The sequence below is a fragment of the Chiloscyllium plagiosum genome, unplaced genomic scaffold (genome assembly GCF_037043375.1).
Source record: "Chiloscyllium plagiosum isolate Xiang-an unplaced genomic scaffold, Cpla_swu_hap1 HiC_scaffold_9, whole genome shotgun sequence".
NCBI lineage: Eukaryota > Metazoa > Chordata > Chondrichthyes > Orectolobiformes > Hemiscylliidae > Chiloscyllium > Chiloscyllium plagiosum.
The window spans coordinates 101,599,147-101,625,279 of record NW_028270147.1 but is presented as its reverse complement, the minus strand read 5'-3'; the positions used below and the strand labels follow the sequence as shown (position 1 = coordinate 101,625,279).

General features: G+C 43.4%; 1 protein-coding gene across 2 annotated transcripts in view; it reads right to left on the bottom strand.

Annotated features, from left to right (window-relative positions):
* cop1 (COP1 E3 ubiquitin ligase) overlaps nt 1–24,787 on the bottom strand; it is a 109,847-nt gene extending 85,060 nt beyond the window's left edge. Inside the window, exons 1-3 of one of the 2 annotated variants that reach the window (XM_087990941.1) lie at nt 24,542–24,787; nt 21,987–22,046; nt 19,636–19,733 (exon numbers count right to left, since the gene is read on the bottom strand). In XM_087990941.1, the coding sequence (XP_087847067.1) occupies nt 19,636–19,733; nt 21,987–22,046; nt 24,542–24,765 (382 nt within the window). In that variant the 5' untranslated portion in view covers nt 24,766–24,787. The remainder of the gene's footprint in view (nt 1–19,635; nt 19,734–21,986; nt 22,047–24,541) is intronic. The other variant, XM_087990942.1, reaches the window with a different exon arrangement.
* Nucleotides 24,788–26,133: the final 1,346 nt, after the last annotated feature.

The following is a 26,133-nucleotide window of genomic DNA, read 5'->3' as shown; positions in this document are numbered from 1 at the left end:
CTGCAGTATCCCAGTCCCATGTTCCCATCCATGCTAGGTTCACCTGCTTACCTGTCAGGTCTCTTGCATTGAAATAAAATCAGTTTAATTCATCAGCCTTCCCTTGCTCTTTGCTGTGCTATTGACTGCCTTATCTATTTAACTTGCTCCCTTCAATTCCCATAACACCCTCAACCTTCTCTTGTCTCATTCTGCTTCGGATCCCTCCCCACTGACAGACTAGTTTAAACTCTCTATACTAGCTCTAGTAAATCTTCCCAAAATTAATGTTAGCCATTCTCAAATCCATACCAATTCTCAATTCATCCCCAATTTGTTCAATGATTCTTAAATTTGTCTGATCATCATCTTCAAAGTCTTTCCCACTGCCGACAGGCCAGTGGTTGTTGGGCTTCATTGCAAATGGTGATTTCTTTTTTTTGAAAAGGATTTGAAGGTTATGGCTAGTGAGCATGTTATTTCCACTTTTTCTTACACTAGGACGCCTGGATGCATCTGATCTGATTGTAATGGTTTACTATCTTTAAGTTGAGTCAGCCTAAGACTTGGTATAGGAAATTGAGAGTTTGGTCTGCAAATCCTTGTAGTTTATGGACAGAGGCTGCCCTGTGTGAATACACAGTCAATATCGCCAACCTGACGCCCTCTAATTCAGGGGTCAGTGGACCAGAGTACATGTTGGACAAACAAGCTGCAAGATCAGGACAATTTGTTCCAGTTCAGCTTAGAGAAGGTCAACTTCAGAATAGGATTTGTATGACTGTTAGTGTACAGGGTAAGGGAACCCTGCAGAGAAAGAAAAAAAAGAATGTTCAGAAGCTGTCCTTAAGAACGATGTATTTCTTATGTGCAAGGACAGAAACACAGACTGTCAGATGATAGGTGGGGGTGGAGTTGTGCACTATATAATGCAGGGGTAGTTAAATGGACTTGAATAAGTTAGGAATTGATCATATCCTTTGCAAGCAGGATGGAGATTCCCATATGGTCTGCTGCCTACCTGGTGCCAAACTCAGGTACATCTCCCACTCATTTGAAAGGAAATTGGGAGGGGGGAGGATCAGAATCCAGTTACTCTGATCTGTTTTGGGACAAAAGAAAATGGAGGAAAAAGTAAGTAAGAGATGTTGTTCAGAAAACGTTAGGAATCAAGAGCTAAATTAGATCACTGGGCCTGGACTATAAATCACTCACCATCCTGATTTGGAACAAATCGCCATTCCTTCAATATCATTGGGTTGAAATCCTGAAAATCCTTTCCTAACAGCATTGTGGATGTCCCTACACCACACAAACTGCAGCAATTCAAGGCAGCACCTCACCACCATCTTCTCCAAGGCTATTATGTAGGAATGCACCAATCTGTCCTCTGCACTTGTTCCAACATCCGATAAGTCCACAAACCAATAGCTTACAGCACACAAAGAAGTCACTTGCTCATCACATCATGCTTGTCAAAGATCTAACTACACCAATCCCATTTTCGAACTCTTGGTCCATAATCCTGAAAGCTAAATCAAACACCGTTCAAATGTTGAGAGTTTCTGAATAAACCATCCTTTCAGGCACCGAGTTCCAGATTCTCACTGCACTATGGGTGAAGCAATTTCTCGATTCTCCTCCTAGCTTTCTGCCTTTTACCTTAAAATCTGAAGCCCATGGTCATCAGGTGCCCTTTCAAACTTTTCAACTCCAAGGAAAACAGCCCTGGCCTATCCAGGTTTCCTCAGCAGACTCTCCACCCAAGGACTTGGCCGACATTTTGCCTACTCTCATGATTTGACTCTTGAATGCACAGTCTATCAAACTTTGTCCAGCTTTGCTCTCAATCAATTCAATGACCTATCTTTACGTTGCTTCTGGGGAAGAAAATTCCTGACTAAACAATATTAAAAACAAATTTTACAAGGGAAAATTCTTACTCCTAAGCAATGCCCCCAGTTGTAGTCTTCCCATAAGAGAAAGTATCCTCTAGGCGTTTACTCCATCCAGTCCACCCAGGATGCAACAATGCTTAAATAAAATCACCTCTCATTGTGATGGGCAATGAAAGCTGGATTTGCTAATTGATGCTCATATGTTAAGAGGAAATGAAAAATTCTGCAAACAAATGTCAGAGAGTTAGGGTAATTATAGGTGAGCACCTGGTTGAAACGGAGGTGTGGGGAAGAGACATTTTAATAGCCTGAATACTGACAGCACCTACTGCTCCTAATTGAATGGGCTTCATCTAAACTGGGCTGAGACCAAGATTGTGGTAAAAGAGGATGGAGAGAGTGGCTGGAGGAGTTTAATGGGCTGGTGAAGGAGTTAAGAGAAGATGTGGAAGTGTTAATACTAAATAGGAATGTAAATAAAATATTTCAAAAACAAAAATGCTTTTGCACAGAACTATAGATTCAAGGGTAAACATGGAAAATGGGTGAAATAAGAAATGACAGTTGTTACTACAAGCTATCGAGTATCGCCAAAATAAGTGCTCATTATACAAACTAGGGTAAAAGGAATTGAAGGACAAATTCATCTTGGTGACTCTGACATGATAACTATAACTCAGAAATGGCTGCAAAACACTCAAAAAGAGGAAATGAGTAAATTAGGTTTAAATTCCTACAGGAAGTCTTGGGAAATTAAGTAGAATAGATCGTATAAACTTAGATATCAAGGAAATGAAAAGAGTTAGCAGATGCATAGCTCTAAAACTAGTTAAGTGACGAGGTACAGCCAACAGTGCTTAACTGGTGTCGTTTGGATGGGGAGGCGTGCAGTGGAAATGCCCAGGAATCAGTGCTGGAACTCTTGCTTTCCCTTCATAAGGACCTAGACCTTTAGAAGACTGCACACAATTCTGATCATCCTTCCATAAGGAGGATACTGTTAGGCGTGAGTGGGTACAGGAAAGGTTTATATGGATGTTGCCAGGACTGGAGGGTTTGAGTTTTTGGGAGATGCTGAATAGACTGGGGCTTCTTTTCCTGGAGTGTCAAAAGTTGAAGGGTGACCTTAGAGAGGCTTCTAAAATCATAGGGGTACTTAGGGTGAATAGCCAAGGTCTTTTTCCCAGGATAAGGGAGTCCAAAACTAGAGGGCAGAGGTTTAACAGGAGTGGGGTAAGATTTATAAAGGAACTAACACTTTCACAGAGAGGATAGTGTGTGCATGAAAAAAAGATGCCAGAGGAAGTGGTGGAGGCTGGTACAATTACAATATTTAAAAGGCATCTGGATAGATCTATGAATATCAAGGATTAAGAGGGATATGGGCCATATGCTGGCAAATGGGACTAGATCAAATTAGGATGTCTGGTCAGTGCAGACAAGTTGGACTAAAATGTCTGTTTCCATGCTGTATAACTATAACGCTACAGTGAGCAGAGTACAAGTTCAAAATATGAAACTCTGAAACACTGTGAATTTAGCAGAGTGTGCAGAATTTCAAAAAGTCATTTACAAATTGGTAGAACGGGTGAAACGATGGTGGACAGATTTCAAAGTGAAAGGATGAAGTGATTCAGTTTAGTAGGAAGTACACAGACAGTACAAAATAAAGAATACAATTTTAAATGGGGTATAGGAACAGACGAACTCGAGTACATAAGTTATTGAAAGGGGCAAGACAGGTTGAAAGATCATGAAGCATGTCGTAACCTAATTTATTAATAAAGTTCCAAAGTACAAAAGCAAGGTTACATTGAACATGCCTCTTCCACTTCAATCCCTCTTCAATTAAAAGGATCCACCCAGAGGTAAGGAAAACTAACATGAGAATTTAAGACAGAGTTAAAAAATAGAAAAGGATTTAATATTGTGGTGGAAGCTGCATTTGTGAAATTGGAGATTGTAGGGGTTAAAAAAAGCCTATCAAAAAGACAGTGATCATCATGAGAAATCTGAAGACAAAAGCAGGCAGGTTATGCTTTAGTTATACAGGGCACTGGTGAGACTTCATCTTGAGAATGGTATTTGTCTCCCCCTTGAAGCAAGCATTGGAGACAGGTCAGAGAAAATTTATCAAACTAATGCCTGAAATGAGCAAGTCGCCTTACAATTCTTACTTGTCTTACAGCTAGACTAGTTATCTGGAGTTCAGAAGAACAAGGAGTGACTTAATCGAAACATCCTCAGATCTTGCCAGGGAGATTGGAGAGAACATTTGCCCTCATTGAGGAATTAAGAACTACGGGTTATTATTTAAGGTGGAAATAGATAAATTGTCAAGCAAGAGAATGCAAGGTGACCAGGGTATGCGGATTTGAAGTTGCAATCAGATCAGCCATGCTTGTATTTTGTAGAATTGGAGCTAACTGATCAAAACATTTGTGAATTTCGCATGCATTCAGAAGAGTTTTCTAGAAAACTACAGAGCAAGTCATACTGTGCAAAAGAAGTACTTTGACCAATCGTCTTTACTGATAAAAATGCCTCATAATCTATGTATACGAATCCCATTTTTGATCCACGGACTTAAATGTTATGAAATTTCAAAGTGCTCATCCACACTGCCTTCCCACAAGATTCCTAACAACCTCTGGGTGAAAAGGATTCACCACCCATTACAGTCTTCACTCAGCTTGCCCTTCAGTTTTCTTCATAGTTAAAATGTTCTATCCCAGGCAACATGCTGGTAAGCATATCACATGGAGAAGGGCAGTGGGAAACCAGAGGATTGGGAAGCATAAAAAGACCAGAGGGCCAAAAAAGAAAGGAGGGAGAAGATTAAATGAGAGTAAGCTAGCCAGTAATACAAAGGAAGACTGTAAAAGTTTCTTTAGATGTATTAAGGGCAAAAGAGAGGCAAAAGTTGACATTGGACCACTGGAAAATGACATTGAAGAGATAGTACTGGGGAACAAGGAAATGGCAGAGGAACAGAATAATTACTTCTCATCAGTCTTCACGGTGCAAGATATGAATAATATCCCAAATATTCAAAGTTAACAATCACACAACACCAGGTTATAGTCCAACAGGTTTAATTGGAAGCACACTAGCTTTTGGAGTGACGCTCCTTCATCAGGTGATTGTGGAGGGCTCGATCCTCCACAATCACCTGATGAAGGAGCGTCGCTCCGAAAGCTAGTGTGCTTCCAATTAAACCTGTTGGACTATAAGCTGGTGTTGTGTGATTTTTAACTTTGTGCACCCCAGTTCAACACCGGCATCTCCGAATCATGTCAAATATTCAAGATAGTGAGGGGGCAGAGCTGAGTATGGTGGCCATTCCCAAGGAGAAGATGTTACAAAATCTGAATGGTCTCAAGGTAAATAAAGCACCTGGACCAGATGGACTACACCCCAAACTTCTAAAAGAGATAGCTGAAGAGATAGTGGAGACGTTAGCATGATCTTTCAAGAATCGCCAGAGTGAAGGAAAGTCCCAGAGGACCGGAAAACCACTAACGTGACACCCCTGTTTGAAAAGGGAGTAAGGCAAAAGATGGAAAATTACAGACTGATTTGCCTAACCCTCAGTTATGGTAAGATTCTGGAGTCCATTGTGAAGGATGAGACTTCTGAATATTTGGAAGTCTATGGTAAAATAGGGTAAAGTCAGCATGGTTTCATCTAGGGGAGGTCATGCCTGACAAATCTTCTAGAATGTTTTGAGGAAATAACGAGCAGGTTAGACCAAGGAGAGTCAATGGATGTTATCTATTCAGCCTTCAAGAAGGCCTTTAACAAGCTGCCACACAGGAGGCTGCTGAATGAGACAATGGCACCATGGTGTTCGATGCAAAGTGCTAGCATGGATAGAAGGTTAGCTGTCTGGCAGAAAGCAGTGAGAAAGAGGTCTTTCTCAGGATGGCAGCCAGTGACAAGTGTTAGGAATACAACTTTTCACATTCACGGTCCAGATGAAAGAACTGAGGGCTTTCTGGCTAAGTTTGCAGATCATACATAGATAGATAGAGGGACAGGTAGTAATAAGAGGGTACAGAAGCATTTGAACAGGTTAAGAGAGTGGGCAAAAAAAGTGGCAGATAGAATACAACATGGGAAAGTGAGCTCATGCACTTTGGTAGGAAGAATAGAGGCAACTAGGAGAAAGCGAGGACTGCAGATGCTGGAGATCAGAGCTGAAAAATGTGTTGCTGGAAAAGCGCAGAAGGTCAGGCAGCATCCAAGGAGCAGGAGAATCGTCCGAAAGCCCGAAACGTTGATTCTCCTGCTCCTTGGATGCTACCTGACCTGCTGCGCTTTTCCAGCAACATATTTTTCAGAATAGAGGCATCGACTACTTTCAAATTGGGGAGAAAATTCAAAGGTCTGAAGTGCAAAGTAGTGCAGGTCATGCTTCACAAGCCTTATTGAGTTATTTGAGGATGTGACAAAACACACTGATGAAGGTAGAGCAGTCGATGTGGTGCACATGAATTTTAGCAAGGTCGTTGATAAGGTTTCCCACAGTAGACTCATTCGGAGAATAAGGAGGCATGGGATATAGGAGAGTTTGTCTGTCTGGACATAGAATTAGCTGTACCATAGAAGACAGACAGTGGTAGTAGATTGAAAGTATTCAACATGGAGCTCGGTCACCAGTGATGTTCTAGAGGAACCTGTTCTGAAACCTCTGCTCTTTGATTTTTATAAATAACTTGGATCAAGAAGTGGAAGGGTGAGTAAGTGTGTTTGCCAATGACACAAACATTGGAGGAGTTGTGGATAGTGTGGAGGGCTGTTGTAGGTTGCAACTGGACATTGACAGGATGCAGAGCTGGGCTGATAAGTGGCAGATGGAGTTCAACTTGGAAAAGTGTGAAATGATTCACTTTGGAAGGGAGATCCCTGTACTGCCTGCCGGTTCCCTTTCCTACCCCCGACTGTAACCCATCTACCTTCTTCACATGGCTGTGGAGTAACTACCTCCCTGTAGCTCCTCTCCATAACCCCCTCTGCCTCCTGAATGATCCGAAGTTCATCCAGCTCCAGTTCCCTAATAGTTCTCGAGGAGCTGGAGTTGGGTGCACTTCCCGTAAATGAATTGTCTTATGAAGAAAGGTTGATATAGCTAGGGCCCTTCGCATTGGAGCAAAGAAGGATGAGAGGTGATTTGATAAACATGTAGAAGATGATAAGTGGCACAGATAAACATGGAGGAGGAAATAGCTATCACAAAGGGACAATTTTAAGGTGACTGGAAGAAGGTTCAGGGAAGATGTCAGAGGTTGACATCCAAGTGACTCTTGGACAGGCACATGAAAGATAGTGAAATGAAGGGTACTCAGGTTAGTTTGATTTTAGAGTCGGATAAAGAGTCGGCACAACATCAAAGGCCAAAAGGACCTGTACTGTTCTGTGTTCTATGAATATGTTAACTTAATAGAAAACGTGTTTAATGCCATGTCCAGACCAGGAGTGCTGGCTTAGGAATCAGAGTTGGAGAAAATATAAGCTTTCAGTTGTGAGAGTATCCATACAAGCAAACTTCAAAACGTCCAGGAAAAAGTACTGGAACAAATCTATTGAGTGGAATTTAAAGATTTGAAATAGGGTGGTCTTCCCAGACTTCCAATACTGTTGGGAAGCAAATCAAAAGTTTGTTCTGCCGTTTTAAGGTTTCCCTAAACAGCTTTCTATATTTAGGTAGCCTTGGCTTCTTTTGCCCTTTTGTGAAATACCTTTCTGCTTTATAAATACAGAAAATCTACTGTTGGGTGTTCATGTTTCATTCTTTAAAAAAATGTATCTATTACGCCAGATTTCATTCTGGTCACACATTAGCTGAAATTATAATTTAGATGCAGTAAACCTCAGCAAGTTGAGACAGATCCAGTACATGTTGAATTGAGAAAATGACTACAATGACAGATGTTCACAAAGAATGTCATGTGATAAGAAACTAGTTTACATTCATGAGACAAAAAACGTGTAATTAGAGAGATTGGAGACAACAAAATTACCAGATAATAGTACACAAATAACCTAGATCTTAGCAAATTATAAGGACAGTGTGAATACAAGATGACAATGCAGATAGCAAGAACTAAGAAAGGGAAAGTGAACGACACTATCAAAAGCATTAAACATTTTACAGAATTATATGAGGAAAAAGAGCATGGTTAAGAACAATGTACATTCCTGAAAAACTGACAACAGTGCAATTATCAACAGTGTTGAAACAGGATCAGAAATCATGACTTTAAAGCACACAGTTGCTTGCTCTTAACGAACTCAAGGACATGGTAGTGCAGTATGATTGAGCATGTGGGGCTACGTTCTGCCCTGCACCTTGGCTATGGTGTTAACTTGGCTGATCACATCGGAAGGAAATATTGTATGCAGTGTGGTTAGAGATAGAAAACAATATTGACAGATTACAGTCTGACAAAAAAACCTGAGGAGCAGACTGAATCCTGTTTTGATCTCCACAGACAATTTGTTCAGCATTCCCAGCACATTTGATTTTTATTATTAGAAGATGTGAATACAGAAACTGGAAAATGATTTCAATCTATGCAAGCGAGATCCTTTGATCCTTAAAAAGAATAGGAGAAGAAATTTTCGCATTGGTGAGAAGTTACAAACATTGGATGTTCAAAGTGACTTGAGGAGATCCCAGTACACAGACTGAATTTAAGAATGGGAACAGAAAATGATCAAAAACTGCTAACAAAATGCTGGCCTTTATACACAGGACAGGATTACATGGAGTAGAAGTCATGCTTCAGATATACAAAGCCCAGAGCACATGAGTGTGCAGGGAATAGGTGTAGACCATTCAGCTAACCGAGCATGCTGCACAACTAGATCATGACTGATCTTCTGCCTCAAACCCACCTTCCCGTCCACTCCACATATCGCATGATGCCAAGAGACCATTTTGGTATTAAACATATTCAAAAGGGAGACGCCACAAGTCTTTTGTGAAAATGGAGAAATGGCTCACTTCAAATTAAAATGGTTGGCCACTTATCCTGATTGTGGCCCTCTGTCCCCCAGCCAAGACAGGGGGTGGAGCGACGACACAGAATCCTTGTATGTCCAACCCCTTCACAATCTTGTGCATTTCGAAGTGATCACCCCTCAACCTTCTGAACTCCAAAGGAAATCCAAGTCCAATTCACTCCGTTCCCATTGGGTGGCAACTCCCCTCATCATCGGCACCATTCAGGTATTACCTGAAATGCAAGTCCGTCCTTCCAAAAATATGGAGACTAAAACTGTAGTCTTCTAAGCATAGCCTGACCCAGTCCGTATGTAGCAAGACTTTCTTCCTGTACTTCAATACCTTTGTAATAAAGGCCATCATGACACTATCTCACAAATTGCTTACTGTACCCAAGTGCTAATCTTTGAGATCCTTACATAAAGCATACCCAGTTCTGGGCAGAGTCATTACTTGCAAAAAAACTGCTTTCCAGTTGTTACTAGTTGTTACAGTAAATAACTTCACTGGGGGAGGTGATGGACTATTATTATTATAACTAGATCATTAATTCAGAGAGCCAGGGTCACTTTCTGGGAAGATGAGTTCGAATCCTTCCCTATAATGAAAACTGAATTCCATGAAAACCTGGCATTAAGAGTATAATGCTGACGATGAAAACATTGTCAGTTGCAACAGAGATGTACAGCATGGAAACAGACCCTTCGATCGAACTTGTCCGTGCTGACCAGATATCCCAACACAATCTAGTCCCATTTGCCAGCACTTGGCCCATATCCTTCTAAAAGAAAGTGAAGACGGCAGATGCTGGAGATCAGAGCTGAAAATGTGTTGCTGGAGAAGCGCAGCAGGTCAAGCAGCATCCAAGGAGCAGGCGAATCGATGTTTTGGGCATGAAACCTTCTTCAGGAAGGGCTGAAGAAGGGCTCATGCCCGAAACGTCGATTCTCCTGATCCTTGGATGCTGCGCTTTTCCAGCAACACATTTTCAGCCCATATCCCTCTAAACCCTTCCTATTCATATACCATCCTGATGCCTTTTAAATGTTGCAATTGTATCAGCCTCCACCACTTCCTCTGGCAATTCATTCCATACACGTACCACCCTTTTATATCTTTCCCCTCACACCCTAAACTTATGCCCTCTAGTTCTGGACTCCCCCCATCCCAGGGAAAAGATTTTGTCTACTTATCCTCTGCATGCCACTCATAGACTTTATAAAGTCATCCCTCAGCATCTGACACCCAAGCAACAGCAAACAGCCCAAGCCTATTCAGCCTCTCCCAATAGCTCAAATCCTCCAACTATGGCAACATCCTTGTAAATCTTTTCTGAACTCTTTCAAGTTTCACAACATCTTTCCGATAGGGAGGAGACCAGAATTGAACGCAATATTTCAGAGGGAGCCTAACCAATGTCCGGTACAGCCGCAACATGACCTCCCAGCTCCTGTACTCAATACTCTGACCAATAAACGAAAGCATACCAAACACCTTCTTCACTATCCTATCTACCTGGGACTCCACTTTCAAGGAGCTATGAACCTGCACTCCAAGGTCTCTTTGTTCAGCAACACCCCCTAGGACCTTACCATTAAGTGTATAAGTCCTGCTTGGATTTGCTTTTAAAAATGCAGCACCTCGCATTTATCTGAATTAAACTCCATCTGCAACTCCTCAGCCCACTGGCCCATCTGATCAAGATCCCGTTGTATTCTGAGACAAACTTCTTCACTGTCCACTACACCTCCAAATGAAAGAAAACTGCCATGTGACTACATGTGACTCTAGACCAACAGCAATGTAGTTACTCTTAAAAGGAAATTACTGGAGAAATTCAAATCTATAGAACACTCGATCCAAAAAGTTAACTCTAATTTCTCTTCACATACCTGTTGAGTTTTTCTTGCAATTTGTTTGAGTTTCTGATTTCTAGCATCCGCAGTACTTTGTTTTTGGTTATTTTTACCTGCTGTCTGGCTAATTAGGGGTGAGCAATAAATGCTAGCTGAGTCAGTTAGCAAGAGTAAACAAAAACATACTTGCTCAAGTGAAATGCCATCTGCCATTTTGTTGCCCATTCTCTAAAACTGTCTATATCTTTCATAGATTATTTTCAGTCATGTATATCTAATTAGATTATAAAGAGTCAAAATCCCCAACGCTGATCCTTGCACAATTCCACTACTGACAGCCTCCAAGTTGAGAATCCATCATTTACAGGTATCTCTTAGCTTTTTAATCAATCAATCTTTATTCACCACAACAACAAAAGCATCAGAACTTATTTAACAGCACCTTATGATTGCCTCCAAAAATTCAGGTGTACATCTACTCATCACACTTTATCTACTGACTTCTTACATATCAAAGAAAGCTCCAAGTTTATTAAACAAAATTTCATTTTAGCAAAACCATGCTAACTGTCTAATTATACTAAACACTGTCCATATTAAGACCATTAAGCCTTTATAAACATAGATCCCAACACTCTTTCAATGACTGATGTCAGGCTATCTGGTCTGCAGTTCCTCCTGTTTTTCTCAGCTCCATTCTTGAATATCTATTACCTTTACAGATAGGAGAGAATTTCTGAAAATTATAATCAGTGCATCATTTCTCATCATGTTTCAAAAGAATCGAATGTTGCAGATATCAAAATTTGGGGAGTGGTCAATTTAAATCTTTTCTGCTTTCCCGGTCAGCTCTCTTTTGTTGATTACCTTATTTTCCTCACTCTCTTCAGCCACTAGCTTACCTTTATTTGGTGCATACAAATTGTGCCATCTACTGGCAAAGATACAAATTTTTCTTCTGCCTTTTCCTCATTCTCCAAACGTGTCTCACATCAGATTTTAAGAACCATTTGTTCAGGCTACTCTTTTTCTTTTTATATATTTGAAGAACCTCTGACAATCTGCTTTCATGTTCCAAGCTACTTTGCTGTTATTCTATTACGTACTTTTCCAGACTAAATCCCAATATTCACTTACTGAAACCGTTGCAACATAATTCTTTTCCTTTAGTTCAATTCTAAGCCCAGCTTCCTTCGTAAATCCAAATGGGTCTTTCTTGCTGAGTATTTGCTTTGCAAGAGAGTATGTCTTGTTGAACATTTAGCATTCTTCTTTTAAAATGGTTCCCAGTGTTTACTTAACTTTTTAGTCTATTGTTCCTAACAGCTAGTTCTCCCTCATACCTAATCAATTGGCTTTAAGTTGAAGATTCCTGTCTGTAATTCAAGTATGTCAATTTCAACCTCACTTCTATGATCCCTACTCCTGAAATTTTTCACTACAAACTAATTAGCCTGCCTCATTACACTAGGATTAAAATAATTTAACTGTTCATTGGCTCCACAAGGCTTTGCCCACAAACTACCCTGCAGAGCACTTTTCCCAATTTGATTCCTCCAGATTCAGTCCATCATAATAATTCTACTATTTTTGAAAAAAAAGGGTACCACCAGTGCATCACAGAGCCAGCATATTGTATACTATTATGGCCCAAAATATAATTGTCACTAGGAGATCTTTAAACTATTCACCCCAGTGGTTTTGGAATCTTGCTATCTCCCAACCTTCATCATCACAAAACCATGCTGAAGAGAGCTAAATCCTTGATTTTACCTAATTCTTTCATGGGATGTTGCATCATTTGTTGCCCATCCCTAATTACCCTTGAATTGATAAGCTTCCACCCTAAAAATATTCAATGACCTATCTTCTAAGGTAGAACTCCAAAGTTGAAGAAGCCACTGAGAATAAAACAATCATCCCTAAATTTAGATCAGTGCCCCTAGTTCTGGACTGACACACAACAGGAAATATCATTTTCACATACCAATTTAGTAATTTTGTGAACCACCTCCAGTGCAATCACATCTTTTCTTTAAGAAGGAGACCAAAACTATACACAGTATTTGTGATGTAGTCTCACAATGCTTTGCATAACTGAAGGCAATACTGAATTTAGTATTGTGCAATAAGGGAGATTTGATAAGGGAGCTTATGATGAACGAACTCTTTGAAGGCAGTGATCATAATATGACAAATCATTCTGCAATATGAGGAGAGGGAGAAATTAGAATCAGAGGTAACAGTATTACAATTGAATACAGAGGAACCTCAATTATCTGAACAAGATGGGCGGGCACTATTTCATTCAGATAATTGATTACTCAGTTAATTGATTCAAAGCCTCTCCTCTGGGGCTTGGAGTTTTTGGAAGTTTCCTTTTTCTTCACTCTGCCAGTCTTGCTCCCCCTCTCTGTCTCAGAGTTTGTTTCTGAGCAGAGACACACACTTGTGTGTAAGGAACTTGCAGCATTGCTGAAGCTCCCCACGGTCCCCCATCAGTTCAATGGGACTGACAGAGAGCACGTGCTCAATCAGCTCCCCGTTCAGGAGAGTAGGCAGCAGCACACCGCACACGAGACCCATACACCACCACCACCACCAACCCCGCCACCGGCCACCGACCCCCCCCACCCCCGATCTCCTTCAGAGAATCCGATATTATCTGTAAAGACAACGACAGAGGCATGAGAGAGGAGTGGAGTGGGTAGAATTGACTGGGAAGGAACCTAGCAAGAAAGACAATGGAACTGCAATGGCAGGAATTTCTGGGAGTAATTCAGGAAACACAACAAAGATTCAACCTGAGGGAAAAAGAAGGTGCAGGGAGGATGAGGCAACCATGGCTGATTAGAGAAGTCAGGGACAGCATAAAACCAAAAGAGAAAGCATCTAATGTCGGGAAGGGCAGTGGAAACCAGAGGATTGGGAGCCTACAAAGACCAACAGAGGGCATCAAAAAAAATAAGGACGGAGAAAATTAAATATGAGGGTGAGCTAGCCAGTAATATAAAAGAATAATGAGAGTTTCTTTAAATACAGTAAGGGCAAAAGAGGGGCAAAAGTGGACACTGGAAAATGATGCTGGAGTAATGTGGCACAAGGAAATGGCTGAGGAACTGAACAATTATTTCACGTCAGTCTTCACGGTGGAAGATACGAGTATTATCCCAAAACTTCAAGAGTGTAAGGGGGCAGAGCTGAGTGTGGTGGCAATCACCAAGACGGTGCTACAAAAACTGAATGGTCTCAAGGTAAATAAATCACCTGGACCAGATGGACTACACCCCAGACTTCTAAAGAAGATAGCTGCAAAGATACGAGCTAGCGGTGATCTTTCAGGAATCACTAGAATCAGAGAGAGTCCCAGGGAACTGGAAAACCACTAATCTGACATCTGTTTAAAAAGGGAGTAAGGCAAAAGACAGAAAATTACAGCTCAATTTGCCGAAACTCAGTTGTGGGTAAAATCTTGGAATCCATTGTGAAGGATGAGATTTCTGAAAACTTGGACGTGTATGGTAAAATGCGGCAAAGTTAGCATGGTTTCATCAAGGGGAAAGTCATGCCTGACAAATCTGCCACAATTCTTTGAGGAAGTAAATGAGCATGATATCAATGATGTTATCTACCTGGACTCCAAGAAAGCCTTTGACTAGGTGCTGCACATAGGTTGCTCAGTAAAACAAGGGCCTATGGTATTAGAGGCAAGGTGCTAGCATGGATAGAAGATTGGCTTTCTGGCAAAAAGCAGAGGGTGGGGATAAAAGGGTGTTTCTCAGGATGGCAGCTGGAGACAAGTGGTGTTTCGCAAGGCTCAATGTTGGGTCCATAATTTTTCATTTTATACATTAACGATCTACATGAAGCAACTGAGAGCACTCTGGCTAGGTTTGCAAACAATACAAAAAAATAGAAAGAGGGACAGGTGGCATTGAGGAGGTGGATGGGCTGCAGAAGGATTTGGGCAGGTTAGGAGAATGGGCAAAGGAGTGGCAGATGGAATACAATGTGGGAAGTGTGAGGTAATGTAGTAGTTTGATAGGAAGAAAAGAGGCATGGACTATTTTCTAAATGGGGAAGAAATTCAGATGTCTGAAGTGCAAAGAGACTTGGGAGTTCTAGTCCAGATTCTCTCAAGGTACAGTTTGAGTCAGTAATTAGGAAGGCAATTGCAATGATGGCACTTATTTTGAAAGAACTTGAATATAAAAGCAGCAAAGTATCTCTGACGCTCTATAAAACTCTGGTCCGACAACATTTGGAGTATCGTGTGCAGTCTTGGGCCCATTATCTCAGGAAGGACATACTGGCTCTGGAGCGTGTTCACAGGAGGTTTACGGAAATGATCCCAGGAATGAAAAGCTAAACAATTGAGGAATGTTTACGAACTCTGGGTCTACACTCAATGGGGTTTAAAAGGATGAGGGGAGGATCTAATCGAAACTTACAGAATCCTGAACGGCCTGGACATGGTAGATGTTGGGAAGTTGTTTCCATTGAAAGAAGAGACTAGGATTCGAAGGCACAGCCTTAGAGTATAGGGAAGACATTTTAGAATGGAAATAAGAAGAAACTTTTTCAGCTAGAGAGTAGTGAATCTGTGGAATTCATTGCCACAGAAGGCTGTGGAGGCCAGGTCATTGAGTATATTTAAGACTAAGATTGAAAGGTTCTGAGTATCGAGGGAATCGGGGGGGTCACAGGGAGAAAGTGGGAGAGTGGGTTGAGAAATTTATCAGCCATGAATGAATGGCAGAGCAAACTCGATGGGCAAAATGGCCTAATTTCTGCCCTTCGGTCCTATGTTTAATTGGACCAAATGATCTGCTTCCATGTCGAATGATCCCTTGATTCTACAATAAGATCCTTACTTTTATGTTTGCCTGCTTGAATAGTTCCTGTAGCTTTATATCAACTATTCCCTAGGACTTGCATGCCTCAGAACTTTGCCATCATTCTCCATGAACCAATACTCTGCTTTTCCTTCCTGCCAAAACGAACCTCACATCTTTGATATGCCATCTGTCAGATTTTTGACGACTTACTCAACTATCTATATCCTTCGGGAACCTCACGTCCTGTTCACATCATACTTTCCCAACAATCTTTGTGTTATTTACACATTCTGCCACCATGACTTTGTTCCCCTCACCTAACTCATTTACATGAAGCATAAACCCTAAGGTAACAGTGGTAGCAACTGCTGGAGTCATGGAGAACCATAAGGCTGCACACATTAGAAAGAGACCCAACAGATGAGTTTAATGAGAGGGTCACTGCCCATCAGGTGAGGGGCAAAATCGAAAAGGTGTGACCTTCATGGTGACTTGAGCTATATGGGAATTAAACCAAAATTATTGGAGTCATTCTAAATCACAAACCAACCATCCAGCCAAACAAGCTAAATGAGAGTTCCAGGGGATTGATCATGAACTAATGAAGGATCAGAAATAAAATTTTATACAACATTTAAAAGTCATCTGGATGGATGTATGAATAAGGAGGGTTTAGAGGGATATGGGCCAAGTGCTGGCAAACAGGACTAGATTAGATTAGGATAAATGGATGAGTTGGATCAAAGGGTCTGCATCTATGCTGTACATCTCTATGACTACATGATTCCCCAGACCCCCGAGCAACTCTGCATCCTGTCAATCACGAAAAGGCCTTTTTATGCAAAAATTTAATTTGTCAACCAATCTTTTATGCTAATACAGCTTCCAAATTCTTACATTGTGCAACAACTTTTGATATGGCACCTCAGCAAATGCCTTTAACATTTCATAATACAACCAACACGCTTGTCTCTCCTCACCCACGCCCACAACCTCAAAAATTATTTCTGCCTCTTTAGTCTGCAAGCTCCCTTTGTGATCTTTAACACACAGATCAAATCCTCCCCCGGTCTCCAAACTTCCACTGCATGTCTGAGTTTATATGATCGCATTCTGGAAATTAACTCTTGGATTGCAGCCATCGTTCTGATAAATCAACTCCAGGACCATTAGATCATTCTCAGTGTTGTGCCCAGAACTTTTCTATCATTGCCATCAAGCCTGGTTTAATGATAGGAGCAGCAACCAGCAAACCTAAAAGTTATGAACTTTGTGAACATACAACATGAACTAATTGCATGCCAAACAACATGGCTAAATGTGATAGACAGAGCTGATCCCACAAATGGATTCAAGCTCAACAGTCCTGGAACGCATTCAGTTGTGAACAGTGACAGACAACTCAGAGGAGGCAGCTCCACAAATATAGCCATCTTCAGCTTTCAACAGATCAGTGCAAAAAGCTGAAATATTTGAAATCACCTTTAGTCAGATATGCCAGATGGATGATCTTCTCTGATTTCTCCAGAGGTCCCCAGCATATGATCTCAGTCTCTTACAGATGCCAATTCAATTCAGTCCACATGATATCAACAAACAGTTGGAGGCATTGGATTTTTCCAAGGCTTTGGGCCCTGACAACATGCCAACAATAGATCTTGCGCTTCCCCTCGTCAAGCTGTTCCAGTGCAGCTATAACACTGGCATTGACCCAACAATATGGAAAATTTCCTGGTATGTTCTCTACATAAAAAAGGACAATTCCAACTGTGCCAATTATTAGCCTACCACTCCACACTCAAAGTGATAAAGGGTCATCAGTGCCAAAAGTAATATTTATTCTGCAATAATCTACTCACTGACCCTCAGTTTGGGTTCCAAGGCCACCAAACTCCTAATCTTATTACAGCCTTGATTCAAACATGGACAGAAAAACTGAATATCAGAGGTGAGGTGACAGTGACCATCCTTGACATCAAGAAAGCAGTCGACAGCATGGAATCAAGAAACCCCAACAAAACTGGAGTCAATGGGAATCGAAGAAATACTTTCTATTGGTTGGAGTCAGCTTATCAGAGGCCCATCATCTCAGTCCCAGGACTTTTCTGCAGGAGTTCCTCAGAGTAGTGCCCTAGGATCAGGCATCTTTAGCTGCTTTAATGGAAGACTTTGGCTCAAATGGTAAAAAAAAAATACAGACCACACAAGTACCAGGGATCACTAACAAGAGAGAAGGTACAAATCAGGTATATGATAGAATTCTCCCCACTTGCCTGATGAGTCCACTCCGAACAAAATATGTGCCACCATTCAATCAAAAGCATCTCACTTAATTGGCACGACATCCACTAACTACAACATTCACTCTCTCCTCCACTGAGGATGTGTACCATTTGCAAGGTGCACTTCAGAAAGTCAACAAGGCTCCTTTGACAGCACTTCCAAACTGGTAGCCTTTATCTCCTAGAAGGATGGCAGGTATGCGAGAACACATCACTCTCTCACCCCACCCTGACTTGGAAATATATTGCAGTTCCTTTACTGTCACTGGGTCTGAACTCCATCTATTCCAGCACAGTGATGTCTCTACACTACAGACTGCATCAATTCCAAAAGGTTGCTCATCACCATCTTTTCAAAGGCAATGCCCACATTCCAAAGAGGACAGAATAAATATCTAAAACCTCCCTCGACATTATCACAAACATTCCCATGGCGAGTACAGTGAAAGTGAAATATAATTTATATTCTCCCATGTAATACTCCCCAGAACAGTTACAGCACAGTTTGGAGATTGCAAAATCCCCTCCAGATTGTCCCAAATACACTCAGCACAGGTACACCAATGGACCACACCTTTAGATGAACAGCACCAGTATGTCAGTACAACACACTGCCAAGTGTAATGGCAAACCTGGATACAGTCATAGAGATATACAGGATGAAAACAGACCCTTTAGTCCAACTCATCCATGTCGACCAGAGATCCTCAATAAATCTAGTCTCATTTGCCAGCATTTGGCACAAACCCTCTAAACACTTCCCTTTACCTGTTGTAATTGTACCAATTCCTCTGGCAGCTGATTCCATACACAATGACTACATGAAAAAGTTGCCCCCTTAGCTCCTTCTTTCCCCTCTCACCTATGCCCTCTAGTTTTGGACTCCCTGCCCACCCCAGGGAAAATACCTTGTCTATTTACCCTATCCATCTTCTTCAATTTTATAAACCTCTGTAAAGGTCACTCTTCAGCCACTAATACTCCAGGGAAAATAGCCCCAGTTTATTCAGCCTTTCCCTATGGCTCATAGAATTAGAGTCATACAGCATGGAGAGAGGCCCTTTGGTCCAAACAGGTCCGTACCAACCAAAATGTCCATCAATGCTAACCCCACTTCTCTGCACTTGGCCCATATCCTTTTAATCCTTTCCTATCCATGTATTTGTCCAAATGTCTTTTAAACGTTGTTCATGTACCCAACCTCAACCACTTCAACTGAATGCTGACTGTTATCCAAAACACTATTTTAGAGAATGGAAGATGATGATCCTGATGTAGACCGTGAATCACCATGTGTAGCTGTGGGCTGACTTGTGATGTCACATGAACACAGTTTAAACTGCTCAAAACCACTAGATGGCAACACTGTATTCTTCCAGTTGTGAGCTGAAAATGTGTTGCTGGAAAAGCGCAGCAGGTCAGGCAGCATCCAAGGAGCAGGAGAATTGAAGTTTCGGGCACGAGCCCTTCTTCAAGAAGGCTCATGCCCGAAACGTCGATTCTCCTGTTCCTTGGATGCTGCTTGACCTGCTGCGCTTTTCCAGCAACACATTTTCAGCTCTGATCTCCAGCATCTGCAGACCTCACTTTCTCCTAGAAGATTCTTCCAGTTGTGGCCAAGCCTGTGAGTAAGCTGTGCATTGCTTGCTGTCCCGTTGCATATGTAGTTTAAACTACAGAGGGAAAGCATAGTTCAGTTTACTGTTCCAGTTGTCCAGAATGATCAGCCTAACATATGATTCACCCACTTGACCCCCCCAACCAGAGACTTACCTAGGAAGTTAGGGTACAGTTGATCAACATTATCAATCACATAGTTGCACTTGGGGCACCGGTTGCTGACTTCCAAGCTCTGTCGAATACATTTATAGCTGGAAAAAGACCAGACAATAAGTGAAAGAATACAATCCCCATGCCACACACAGCTACATCTTCCCTCATTCAATCTTCAAGTCTCCCTGGCGATCTCTCCCTTTAGACTGTCTCTAGGATGAATTGCCCTGCATTGTGGTCGACAAGAATCAGTCACATTAGTCTCTGATTTGTTATCTTCCTAAAGCCAGATAACAGCAGAACTGCAGCATATCATCAGCCCATGACTGTGTCACAAACACATTTGAAAACAACCCACAACTGTGATCCAATTTAGTTGGATTGGCCAGACCAAAATTGTCCATAGCATTTGGGTTATGTAGGCTAGTTGGATTAGCCATGGTAATGGTGGGGTTACGAGATATGGCAGAGGTCTAGGTGGGACACTGTAGGTGGAGACCTGATTGGCCAAATGACCTCCTTCCATACTGTTGGAGTTCTTGGATTCTCTGAATTTTCAGCAGGATAAGAAATGAAGGCTGCAAACTTAAGCTTTTCTCTCAGCTAAAGTGGATCGTTCTTGTGAGGACAATGCACAACACAGCAAATGTCAAGTTTCCATTCCACATTAGATACAACAGCAATAGCAAAAGCCTCCACCTACACAGCAACTGCACTGTTTACAACAGAAAGGTTCCTTATAGACTGTCACACTTCAAGCCACTGTTGACTCCAGCTTCTTTTATTGTATTTAAATAAAATTTACTATTCCACTCCACAGTGTTGGCAAAAAAGACCATTTCTTCCCACACAATCTGAAAGACCGATAAGGAGCTCAGTGAAAGCTGGACCCATGAATTGTAAATATTTGTATTCAGTTCCACTATAATTTTAAATTTTGAATTATGTAAGAATTCCTCAGGGTAGTGACCTTGGTCCAACCATCAAAATTGTTTCCTCAATGTCCTTCCTCTACCATAAGATTAGAAGTAGGGTGTTCATTGATGATTGCACAATATTCAACATCATTCACAACTGCTCAAACACTGAAGCTGCTCATGCCTAAGCACAACAATGTTCAAGCTTAGGCCAACAATGGCAAGTAACACTTGCACCACACAATGTGAGAGTCAGGATCTAAAAGCTACCCTTGACATTCAATGGCATCACCATCCCTAACTGCTCATCATAAGCATTGATCAGAAACTGACTGAGACATCTTTATAAGCAGTGTGACTACAAGAAGAGGTCAGACGCTAGGAATACTGCAGCAAATAGCCAAAGCTTGTCCACCAGCTATATGGTTTAAGTCCAGAGTGTGATGGAATACTCCCAATTTGCCTGAATGAGTACAGCTCCAACAAAGACATTTCATAGAATCCCTACAGTATGGAAACAGGCCATTTGGCCCAACAAGTCCACACTGACTCTCTGAAGAGTAACCCACTCAGACCTTTTCCCCTTCCCTATTACATTTGACAAGATCAAATGTGGGCGGCACAGTGGTTAGCACTGCTGCCTCACAGCGCCAGAGACCCGGGTTCAATTCCCGCCTCAGGCCACTCTGTGTGGAGTTTGCACATTCTCCCCGTGTCTGCGTGGGTTTCCTCCGAGTGCTCCGGTTTCCTCCCACAATCCAAAAATGTGCAGGTTAGGTGAATTGACCATGTTAAATTGTCCGTAGTGTTAGGTGAAGGGGTAAATGTAGGAGTATGAGTCTGGGTGGTATACGCTTTAGCGGGTCGGTGTGGACTTGTTGGGCCGAAGGGCCTGTTTCCACACTGTAAGTAATCTAATCTAAAAGTAATCTAATCTAATCAAGGACAAAAAAAGAGCAGCCTGCCCATCCATCACATTGAATATTTACTCCTTCCACCACTCATATACAATGGCAGCAGACTGTACCCTCAACAAGATGTAGTGCAACAACTCACCAAGACTTCAAAACTAGCATCCGAATCCACAAGCTCCTTTTTTGTCACTGCATCAAAACTCTTCTTACCAGCATTGTGGATCTATTTTGCAATTCTGGTAGGTTGACTGTTACCACCTTCTGCAGGGCAGTCAGTTATAGGCAATAAATTCCAGCCAAGGCAGACACATCCACATCATGTGAACGATGAATTTAAAACTTGTTGCTTTCTTTCTGAACCTTTAGCTATCTTCAAAATAGTTTACTTCTAACTGATTAATTGCAATTAAAATCAGACATTTTTGGGTCATTGATGGCCTCTATTTTAATAGGAACACAGTCAACAACATGTGCACAAGGTTTACATCAGACTTTACATTAAGCAACAAGTGGAACTTACCAAAAACTGTGCCCACATTTTGTCATGTGTGCCTCATCAATCATCTCAAAGCAGATAGGACTATTGAAGAAAGAGGAGAACCAGTCAGTAAATCCACAGTCGGCACAATCACCCCAAACCACACCCTGCCCCTACAGGTACCTCAGCACCCTACCCTCGTTCTTTTCAGTCAGAACAGCCTTCATCCCCCACTGCAGTCAGCACAGCCTCCCTCCCTCTAATCAGTAATCTCTCGCTTGCACTCTCCCAAACCGTCTCAACCCAATCTCACTACACTCCCTCGCCCATCCCATTAATTTTTTAATTAGCCCTCTACCTACTTCCTCTCAGCCTGTCTATCTCTCCACCCCTCTCCCCCAAGTCTCTTTCCCACTCTGGCTGTACTTCTCTACAGTCCAACTTACACCCCCCCCCCCCCACCACTCCGGCCTCAACTCCTTTGCTATCAGTTCCCCCAATCTCCCTTGTCCTCCGCCTCAGATGTGATCCAGCTCCTACCCAGAATCCAAGTCTTATATTGCACAGTCTATACTGGCAAAGCTATACTAATCCACATTTGAACACGAGGTCCACAGCTTAAATGTTATGACAGATGATCGTCCTCGTACAATTTAAAGGTTGTGAGGTTACCTGTCTCAATTACACTCACGGGCAGTACATTCCACCACCCTCTGGTTGAAAAAAAATTTCTAAAATCCCCTTCCTTGAAATTATGCATCCATGTTACTACCCCTATAACTAAGGGTAACTGTTTTGTATTCACCCTGTGAATGCACTTCAATATTATACAACTTTCTCAGGCTCCACACCCTCAAACTTCTCTGTTCCAAAGCTCCAATTTCTGATCTTATCCAGCCTGTTCAATGACTGTTTCTACATCATAACGCCTGAAGTGGGGATATTTGCTGACGATTGCACAATGCATAGCACCATTCATGACTCCTCAGACACCAAAGCAGTCTGTGTCTAAGTGCTATAAGATCTGAACAATATTCAGACTGAGGCTAAAAAATGCCAAGGGGTTATGACTCTCTCATATGGGAGAAGACAATCGTCCCTTGACATTCAATTGTGTTACCATTACTGAACACTGGGGTGGGGGCCATTTGCCAGAAACTCAACTAGACTCACCACATAAACAATGGCTAAAAGCACAGGTCAGAGGCTAAGAATCCTGTGGCAAGTAACTCACTTTCTCACTCCCCAAAACCTGTCCACCAACCACATGGCACAAGTCAGGAGTATGACGGAATACTTAGTTGGATGGGTGCAGCTCCACTAAAGAACACTCAAGAAACTTGACACCATCCAAGACAAAACAGCCTGTTTGAGGGGCACCAGATCCACAAGCATCCACTCCCTCTCATACTGAGTCGCAGCAGTGTGTACAATCTAGAAGACACACTACAGAAATTCTCCAAGGCTCCCCTCCAAACCCATGATCACTTTCATCTAGAAGGACAAGGGCAACAGATAAATGGGAACACTACCCAGGCGCAAGATCCTCTCCAAGCCACTCACCATCCTGACTTGGAAACATATTGCTGTTTCTTCACTGTCACTGGGACAAAATCCTGGAATTCCCACCCTAAAGGCATTGTGGGTCCAGCTTACATAACATGAACTGCAGTAATTCAAGGTGACAGCACACCACCACCACTCAACAGCAACAAATGCTGGATGGCCAGTGATGCCCACATCCAATGAGTGAATAAAAAAAAAACTTAAACAGCTCCTTTCCAGGTAACAAATTGATGGATCTCCTCTGCACCCCCTCCAGTGTAAAGAGAGCATTCACACAGTGTGGTGACCAGAACTGCACACAGCAATTCAGCTGGGGCCTAACCACAGTGCTAGGAAAATGTACTATGCAGTTCCAATATAATCCTCCCTTGTTTTATCTGTGCCTCAACTGGTAAAGGCATTGTGAGCCTTCTCAACTACCCTACTAACCTGCCCTGACACTTTCAGGGATCTGTGGACATACACCTGACGAAGGGCTTTTGACTGAAACGTCGATTTTTCTTCCTGCTCCTCGGATGCTGCCTGACCTGCTGTGCTTTTCCAGCACCAACCCTAACCTTGGTACACCCAAGATGCCTCTAACACCGAGTTTCCAAGTGCCTTGTCACTTATTAACTACTCCCTTGGCCTTCCTCCTATCAGGAAGAAATTCCAATAACCACGATCTACACCTTGTTTATATCCTGCTGTAACTGAAGACTCCCCCCCCCCCCTCCTCCCTCCTCTCCTGTTGAACCCCAAGGATGTTCTCCTCTCCCTCGACCCAAGACTTCCCCCCCCCACCCCTCACAGTTCTATTCCCCCTCCCCCTCAACACGGTACCTTATGCCTCTATACCCCCATCCTCTCTGCCAACCCAACCTCCCCAGAATCGCTTCCAAACTCCACTTCTCCCTCCTTCCCCCCCCCCCAGTCTATTTCTCTCCCCCCCCCCCCCCGCAGTCTCACCCACTCTCCGTACCACACACCGTCTCCCCCCCCCAGTAACTCCCCCCCCCCCCCCCCCCCTCCACTGAGCCTGGGCCCCTCACCAGACGAAGTCGCTGCTCTTATCCTCGTACGAGTTGACCAGGCCGTTGAGCAGGGGCCGTTTCCGAGCTCCTCCGGCGGCGCTGGACAACCGGCTGTTGGCGCGGCTGGAGCCCGGGGCGGTGGCGGCGGCGGTAGAAGAGGACGAGGAGGAGGAGGAGGAAGAGGAGGACGACGACGAGCCGGGTCCGGGCTGCGGGCTCGGGCTCTGCCGGGAACTCGCCATCTCCGCAGGGCCTCGGGCCGTCGCGCCTGCGCACTGCCCGCCAGGCGCTAACGTCCGCGGCCCCGCTGCATCTTGGGATGGATGGGCCGGCCTGGCGGGTGGAGCCTGTTGCCGGTGGGTGGGTTCTCGTTGTCAACGGGGGGGTGGAGCCTGTTACCACGGGGTGGGTTCTCGTTGTCAACGGGGGGGTGGAGCCTGTTACCACGGGGTGGGTTCTCGTTGTCAACGGGGGGGTGGAGCCTGTTACCACGGGGTGGGTTCTCGTTGTCAACGGGGGGGTGGAGCCTGTTGCTAGGGGGGTGGGTTCTCGTTGTCAACGGGGGGGTGGAGCCTGTTGCTAGGGGGTGGGTTCTCGTTGTCAACGGGGGGTGGAGCCTGTTACCAGGGGGTGGGTTCGCGTTGTCAACGGGGGTGGAGCCTGTTGCCAGTGGGTGGGTTATCGTTGACAACCGGGGGGGTGGAACCTGTTGCCAGGGGGTGGGTCCTCGTTGTCAACGGGGGGCGGAGTCTGTTGCCAGGGGGTGGGTCCTCGTTGTCAACGGGGGGCGGAGCCTGTTGCCAGGGGGTGGGTCCTCGTTGTCAACGGGGTGTGGAGCCTGGTTGTCAGGGGTTACGACCTTTGACACCTCGCTTGTTTGTCAATCTCCTCGTGCTCAAGTTCAACTCCATCAAGTCCCTTGGATGCATTTTTGATCCTCATTTCCTTTGCCTTTCCGACTGTATCACGAACTAGTTAGATTGGACAACACCAGGTTATAGTCCAACAGGTTAGATTGGAAGCACTTGCTTTCTGATGAAGGAGCGTCGCTCCGAAAGCTCGTGTGCTTCCAATTAAACCTGTTGGACTATAACCTGGTGTTGTGTGATTTTTAACTTTGTACACCCCAGTCCAACACCGGCATCTCCAAATCATAATTAGATTGCATTAGATTCCCCCTCCCGGTGTGGAAACAGGCCCTTCGCGTCCAACATGTCCACACCGACCCTCCGAGGAGTAACCCACCCAGACCTATTCCCCAACCCTATATTTACCCCTGACTAATGCACCTGACACCATTCCTGATTTAGGCTCCTGCCCGGAACGTTGATTCTCCTACGCCTGGGATGCTGCCTGATCTGCTGTGCTTTTCCAGCAACACACACTCTCGGCTCTGAGCTCCAGTATTTGCAGTCCTCACTTTCTCCCACCTGGCACTATGGACAATTTAGCATGGCCAGTTCACCGAACCTGCACATCTTTGGGTTGTGAGAGAAAACTGGAGCACCCGGGATTAATCCAGGCAGACACAGGGAGAATGTGCAAACTCCACACAGTTGCCCGAGGCTGGAATCAATCCCGGGTCCTACGCGCTATGTGGCAGCAGTGCT